Source organism: Tympanuchus pallidicinctus, unplaced genomic scaffold (genome assembly GCF_026119805.1).
Source record: "Tympanuchus pallidicinctus isolate F22 unplaced genomic scaffold, pur_lepc_1.0 scaffold9, whole genome shotgun sequence".
NCBI lineage: Eukaryota > Metazoa > Chordata > Aves > Galliformes > Phasianidae > Tympanuchus > Tympanuchus pallidicinctus.
Window position 1 is genome coordinate 14,755,774 of NW_026294813.1, and position 7,818 is coordinate 14,763,591.

Genomic DNA, 7,818 nt, shown 5'->3' on the forward strand with positions numbered 1-7,818 from the left:
CTGAGCTAACTGGGCAAGGTGGAGGGCCAAGTGCGCTCTTTGTTCCTCCACTGCTCCCATGTCTCAGTAGCCAATGGTCTTCCCTGTGCTGCTGCCTCTGCACAAAGATGCCCTTTTTTGTGATTGCCCTCAGGCATGGTCAATCTGGCAGGCCAGCAAGGCCTCCTTGCACCTTACAGCCTTCCCTAAATGTCCTGCTCTTGATGCATGCAAAGGAATGCATGCAGGGAGCCAGGCAGCATGGAAGTAGGACAGATCATGTAGGTAGCAGCTGGAAGGTCCCAGTATCAGCCATGCACTGGGCTGGTGGGCTGGAAGAGGGTGAGCAGCGTCTGCCCAGCGGGAGGTTCCCAGGCTGCCTGCCTGCCTGCATGGTGGTGGTGGACAATACATTTTTCCTGTGGGTCTAGTCATGGCCCTCATGGTCTGGGAACTGAATACAGAATTTTAGAATCATAGGCTTATACAATGGCTTGGGTTGTAAGGGCCCACAAGGACTATCTAGTTCCTCTGGGTTGTCACCTACTAGGTTATGTTGCCTAGAAGTCCATCCACTATGGCTCTGAATACCTCCAGGAATGAGACATCCACAACTTCTATGGGCAGCCTATTCCAGTGCCTCACTACTCTCATGATAAAGAATTTCTTCATAACATCTAACTTCTATCTCCCCTCTTTTCTTTTAAAAGTATTCCCCCTTGTCCTATCACGATCATTTTGATCTTGAAAAAAACTAACTAAAAATTTTGATCTTGATCTTGTTTGTAAGCTCCATTTATATATTGAAAGGATCTCTCACCTGAGCCTAGACTGAACAAGCCCTTCTCCCTCTGCCTTGTCTCACGATAGCAGCGCTCCAGCCCGCTGATCATCCTTGTTACTCTGCTCTGGACTTGCTTCAACAACTCCAAGTCTCTTTTGTAACAGTGGCCCCATACCTGGATGCAGGTGCTACCTCAGGAGGTCAGAGCAGAGGGGGACAATCTCCTTCTCTCCCTGCTGCCACCTCCTTTTTGATGCAGCCCAGGATGTAGCCAGCATTTTGGGCCATAAGAGCACACTGCTGGCTCCTGCCTGAACCGCAATGTCTTTTTCCACAGGGCTCAGTGAGAACTCAGTGAGTTCTTCTCCCAGTTTGTACACATATCTGGGATTGCCCTGCCCAAAGTGTAGCACCTTGCACTTGACCTTGATGTGGGTCCATGTGAGCACACTTTTCAAGCTTGTCCAGGTCTCTTTGGATGGTATTTCTTCCTTCTGTTACATCAACTGCACCGCAGCTTAATCTCATCTACAAATAGGGGGCCAAACATTGGTTTCAGTTTCCTTTTACTGTTAGGTTAACATTTACGTTTAGACCGGCAGAATTCCTGGGGAGCAGCTCAGCACGAGGCAGCAGGGTGCCCAAGCAGCCAGGGGGACAAGCTGCGTTATCGAGTGCATTGAGCACAGCACAGTCAGCAGGTCCAAAGAAGCAACACTATCGTTACATTTAGAGTTGGTGCAGCCTCCTCTTAGGTATTGTGAGTAGTTCTGGGCTTCAGTCTGAGGACACCTGAGTTGTCAAGTCTGAGAAATGACCTCATGATTAAGTGGTATTTCCCACCTAGTTGCTTGATTGGTGTTTACTTGTTGAAGGAGCCAGCTACTGTTCCGTGGGGCCTTTCTGCAGACTCTCCCTGGTTTTATCACACACTTGAGGAACCAGAAGTCCTGAATGTTTCTCCAGGAGCCACGCTTGCAGGCAGTGGCTTTGGGAAACCTGTGGCTGAAGTCTTAGAGATGGGAGCAGCATTTCTTAAGTGCCCTCCCTCTGTTAGAAAGGAGCATTTTGGGATGCAAATCTCGTGCTGGTGATGGGCTGTTCTGTTGTGTGCCATTGCCTGGATGCACCAGGGAAACAAAGCAGCAAAAGGCTGCAGCAGTGTTACTAGTGGGAGGTTCCCTCTCAAAAGAGGAAGGCTTATTCATCACAAGCAAGGCTGTTTCCTTCCTGTGGTTGCAATTCTTGCAACCACAGATGCCAGTGCTCAGAGGCAGCAAGTGGGACTGAGATCTGATTCTGTGCCCAGGACTGGATGCTGGCATGGCCCTGCAGTTTCTGGCTCTGAACTTTCTCCTGGTCCTTTTTCCTCTGCTGGCAGCACAGGGCCAGGAAGAACCTGATTCCCTGGTCCAAGGAGCACCCCAAGGAACAGGTTAGAATTTGACACTACTCTATTCACAAGTGAACATATTTCTGCTCTTCCTCTTGCATTTGCTGTTCATCTTTACCAGGTGCAGCACAACATCACAGGGGGCGGAGGTGATGTCCATGCCAGGGATGTTCTGGGGGGAATTTGGGGATGGAGGGTGTGAGGCTCCATGTACTGGGAAAGCCTCAGTGAGTGCTGGGATGTAACATACTTCCATGTACGGGGCAGTGTCCCTGGGAGCAGGAGGTGAGAAGTTCTCATAACTTTGCATTAATGTGGTTGTTCATGTCACATGTCCCTTCTTTGTGGCTATTGAGCAGATGGTACAGAACTTCTGGGACAACTTCTCTGCCCCTTTGGGACAAGGAGCTCCCTATTCTGAGCAGTATAAAGACTCCTCATCCCTATAGGACTGGTAGTGCCATGCTCAGTAAGGTAATGGGCATTGCTAGCTGGAATCAGATCCAAGCCAGCAGGCAGGGGAGGACTGAGCAGGCATAACTGTCCTGGCAAACTCATGGCAGACAGATCTGTCACCTTCTCGCTCCCTTGAGTCTCTGGAGGGACCATTTTTGAGTGCTGACACTGTGCTATTGCTCTCTGTGACATCTTGTTGTTTCATGCCCCAACTAAGCCCTTTTCCCCCTCTGCCAGAAACGTGCAAAAGGCCCCGGTGGGACCCAGGACTCCATCTGGAACCAGATCTGCAGGAGTATAAGAAAAATGAAGAAGTGATGTTGAGCTGCCCTGAGGGTTTACAGCCATCCTACACCCAAGTCAGATGTTCAAGAGAAGTGCAGATCATCACTAATGGGAAGCCTATTTACAGGGAAGTTTGGCTGGGAAGAGCCAGCAGTGGTTCCTGGATCCGCATTCGGTCCAGAGTGGAGTGTGTGGGTAAGGAAGGCTTCAGGCTATGTGATGGGGAGTCAGGAGGTGCAGCTGCAGGATCCTGGAGTCTCTGGAGCTACTGCTCCTCTTGAGATCTCCTGGGCGTTCTCAAAAAAGCAGCATAGTGGCATTATTCTCCACAAGACCTTCCTGGGGCAGTGGTGCAGAAAGGCACTTTTGCATTGTGACCCAGAGCTCGTTACCTCACCATTGTGAAAAACTGAGGAAAAAGGAACTCTCTACAGAGGTCTGTGAAGAGCAGGACAGGTCATAAAGCAGATACTGATTGAAAGGGGAGATGCTGGCTGACTCTGACAACTTTGGGTTATGAGCGAGTAGGGAAAACTGCCTTAGACAGTGAAAGAGCACAAACACAGCCGCATTCGCTTCCATCCAAACTTCACCTACTTCTCCATCGAGAGATCTGACATATACTGACTCACCCTCTGGCTTCCCATCCCTTCAGCTGGGCTGTCAGTAGTGCTATGTAACTCAAGCACACTTGCAAGGGTGGAGCGGAACGCAAGGAATTGACCCTATTGCAATACTTCCTTTGCAGAGGTGCTAGAAGTTGTCCCTGCGACCCTGGAGGTTTCCAGCACCAGCATCAAACTGAACTGGACCTGCAGATTCCCTGATGCCTGCCAGCACGTGCAGGCCACATGCCGGCTGGCAGGGCCTTCCTCACCTCCTTGTACGGCTGAGGAGGTCACTGGAGTGGAGCTCCTACACGGACAGAGGGGAACATTCACCTGTCCTCCCCTGCAGCCCTTCACTGACTACACTGTCACCATCTCGGTGCCCCCCAGCACAGTCCTGTTTTCATGGATGATCAGGACAAAAGAAACAGGTAGGTGTCCATGGCGTAGTACAGGAGGGAAGGGACGTTCCTGGGCTGGTTCACCAGCAGAGAGGCAGAGAGAGGTGACCTTTGCCCAGCACTTCATTCTGAGCATCCCTCCCTGCTGTGATGGTGCTGGCATTGGGGCTGCATGCAGAAGAGGCTGTGCAGAGTCCTGGAGCAGAGCTCTTTCCTTCCTACCCCGCCCTCCTCACCACACCATCGCTGCTCCTGCTGTTGTGAAATCCACGCTCCTTTTGTGGCACAAAGTGTGCTTGGGTTTGCTGCGCAGCCTGCCCCTGGGCAGTAGCTGAGGGCATCCTGCTGTGGGCTCAGACCTTCTCTGCCAGCCCCACTTGTGACTCCGTTTTCCTGCGCTTCCAGTGCCGCAGAAGCCGGAGCAGCTGCAGCTGGATGCCAGCACGGGGACCCTCAGGTGGAAGGCGCTGCCCTCCTGCCAAGGGGAGATCGTTGGGTACCAGGTACCAGGGGCCCCCACCCAGCCCCTCCCTCCCTGCTGACAGCTCTGTGCACGCAGGTGTGCAGACCATGGAAAGCCCTGAGGACCAGCAGTCACCCATCCACGTGCTGAATTTCTGGCTGTCATGAATTTGAGCATTTCCGACTTCCTCTCAGTGGTCCTCAGTCCCCAGTGATGTATTTGGCGGGGTGGCCTTACAGGCTTTCCTGTGCCTCTTGCATTCTTATCTTTTCTCTGGCCATGACAAAGGCTGTGGTTTGCAGTGCTAGAAGCAGGGCTGAGGGAGGAGAGCGCTGCACCCAGCTTGTAGCCACCTCAATTTGTGACGTGATTCACAAATCATGAGGATGCCTTGCAAATCCGTCCAGCTCAGAGGGCTTGCAGAGCAAAGGCACAGTCTAAGCAACTCCATTTTCTGCAGCTGCTCTGGTGCTATCTAGAGCGTTAGCTCCAGAGTCTTTCCTGCCCTGCTCTGCTCAGCACTGACGCTTTGCTCACACACACACAGGGCCGAGGCTCCCGCTGAGCTCTCTGGGCACCTGCAAGAGCTGGGATAGGAACAGGGGCAGGAGGAGCAGAGCAACGAATTGCTGTCTGGCTGTGGTGTGGGCAGGTTCCTGCAGGATCGTGGCCGCTGCCCTCCAGCTCCGTGTCCTGTCCCCAGCTGAACGTCACGACCAGGGCCTTGCAGGACGGCGGCTTCCTGCAGATCGAGCGGCTGAGGCTGAGCAGCCAGACCACGGAGCACCCACTGCCCGCGTACGGCCCCGGCACCACATATGCGGTGGCCGTGCGGGGCCTCACAGCCGTGGGTCCCGGAGCTGCATCACAGTTTCACACCAGCGGCTCAGGTGAGGGTCTCCGCACGCAGCTCCTCCTCCTGCCCCTCCGTGCCAGTCTGCTGAGGCTCATCATGGGGATCTTCCTCTGCAGAGACGCCCGATGGCTGCTCCCGCCTCCTGCTCGATACCTCTCCATCTCAGGGCACAGCCGTGCTTCCCCTGCACCCCATCTCCCAGCGCCCTGAGGCAGCCAGGTGAGCGCAGCCCCGGCTGCTCTGCTCTTGCAGCCCTGAGCACTGCTGCATCCCTTAAGCTGCCTCTGTCCACCTCTCTCCATTCCCGTCTCTATTACCGCCCCCACAGCCTCACTTTCTCCATCCTCACCCCCATCTCACTGCCCTACCTCCATCTCCAACCTCATTCCCATCCCCCTCCTCACCACCCATCCACATTCCTAGCTCTACATCCCCACCCCCATTCCACACCCCCATCCCTCCCTCCACCCCAATCTCCATCCCTATTCTTCTTCCCATCCCCTTCCCCATCCCCATCCTCAGCCCCTTCCCCGTCTGTTCTCATTGCTGTCCTCATTCCTATCCCCATCCCTGCTCCCGACCTCACCCCCATGTCGCTCTCATCCCCTTCCCCGTGTTCCCTCATCCCCATCCCCCTCTCACAGCCCTGCCTTGCAGTGAGCACCAGCTGCTCGTGGCGGTGACACACAACAGCACGGTGCTGGAAGACGCCTGCTCGGGGGAGCTGCAGCCCTCCAACCACAGCCACCCTGCTGACCCCTACGTGGCCGCCGTGCTCAACCTCAGCGCGCCCACGGACTTCGTGCTGGGTGATGGGGCCCGCGGGCACGGCTTCCACAACGCTCCCCTGCACCCAGGATGGGATTACACCGCCCTGCTGCGCCTCGCCCGGCGCTCACCGCAGGTACCCGTGCCGGGGGCTCTTGTGCACGGGGCGCGGCAGCGACCGCCGTGTCCTCGGCCACGGCTGGGGCCTTTGGTGGCCCTGGGTGGCAGCTCCTTGCTGTGTGCTGGCTGACGTGGGATTGCTCTGAGCCTCCGTCCTGTGCCCTTCAACAGGCGGAGACATTCACCTGCGTGTGCTACAGCTTCTCCATGGGTAAGTGGTTCCTCTGCCCCACACCTGTGCCTGAGGGTCTTTCTGTATCCCCCCCCCCTTTTCCCAGCCCGTATCCTTGCAAGGAGAGGAGCTGGGCAGTCCAGGAGCTCTTGCGGGAGCAGAGGAAACTTCTGTTTCCCAGATACTGGGAGTATTTACCTGCTATAACCGGTTCCTACCTCCATCTTCTTGGATGCTCTCTGGATCCTGAGGCTCTCTGTGGGTGCACTGGCTTTGGTACCCCTGGCCTTTTGGGCAGGTGTGCATGGCTGCAGCTGGACCCCCTGCAGCTTTCATGCCATCATCTCTCCTCACATCTCGGTCCTAATACTGCCCCAGTCCACATGCAACCCCAGAAACACTAACGCCTTGCCCAGCTTTGTGTTGAGGGAAAGGCATGGAGGCATGCCTATGCTGAAGGGCATCGCACCCAGCATCTCATATCTCATATATGATCCTTGATCCCACAGATATCCCGATCCTGCAGTCACCTCTGCACGCCTGCAGACATCTACTTCCATGGTCAGTGTCTGTGCAGACATGTGGCGCAGGCTGTGGCACTCACCCCTGGCTGTTTGTTAGTTTCAGGTCAGCCACCATACCCATGGCCAGGGATTGTGATTGGAGTGGTTGTGCTTTTGGTGCTGATCCTCCTGTTTGCAGGCATCATGTGGTTTGTGCAGTCCAGGTGAGTAGGATGGGGAAAGTGGTTCAGCAGAACAACCTTCTCTCACAAGCAGCCCTTCACTCAGGACTGCCCTTTGCCTTTGCAGGAGAAGGAAGGCTGTGTCCATCAAAGCTAAGGAGAGTAATTAAAAAGATAGAGAAAAATTGGAGCCAGGAGATCCTGACCTTTGGGAGAATCATATGCTCATCCTCTTCTTGGACATGTCCCCTTGTGCCCCAGCCAGGCTGGAAAGCTGCTCTCCCAGCTCCCGCCTGTAGTTCTTGTGAGAGTAACAGCAGTGATACAGAGAAGATGTGGTTGCACCTGAATCAACACTGGCTCTCCTGTGACCATCACCAGACTAAGTGTCCTATCCATTTCAGCAGAGCAGGTGGAAAACAGGAAGGAGGGTCATAAACTTTTTATTTTCAGCTTTTATTTACCCTTGTAAGTTCTGTAATTTTTCAATGGGATTTTCTGCAGTTTCATTTTTTAGACTTTGCCTTTGTTTTCTTGACTGTGATCATTGTACACAGAAATTCCCAGAGGGGTTCGGGCTGAAGGATGCTTTGTGCTTCTGCCATGTCCTGGGTTCCTCACTCAATCTCCCTCCTATGCTGAAATCCACTCAAACCCAGTGCTCTGCTTGAGCTTGATGTGACTGCATTGCCCTTGCCAACCTGTCTGCCCTGTCCTGAAAACCAATAAATGAAGTTTGGAGGAGGCTGCCTGCCATGCTACAGCTCCTGCCTCGTCCCCTCATTGCCCATAGAGAGCTGTGCTCCCTGTGGGGTGTTGACAGAATTGTGTCTTGCTGAGATGATGCC

General features: G+C 54.2%; 1 protein-coding gene across 1 annotated transcript; it reads left to right on the forward strand.

Annotated features, from left to right (window-relative positions):
- Nucleotides 1-2,013: 2,013 nt before the first annotated feature.
- Nucleotides 2,014-7,733, forward strand: LOC128074369 (uncharacterized). Its single transcript, XM_052670143.1, has 10 exons — nt 2,014-2,198; nt 2,850-3,092; nt 3,646-3,936; nt 4,312-4,409; nt 5,073-5,259; nt 5,342-5,444; nt 5,883-6,129; nt 6,285-6,324; nt 6,907-7,012; nt 7,098-7,733. The coding sequence occupies exons 1-10, from the start codon at nt 2,087-2,089 to the stop codon at nt 7,138-7,140; spliced, it is 1,470 nt and encodes a 489-aa protein (XP_052526103.1). The 5' UTR covers nt 2,014-2,086; the 3' UTR covers nt 7,141-7,733.
- Nucleotides 7,734-7,818: the final 85 nt, after the last annotated feature.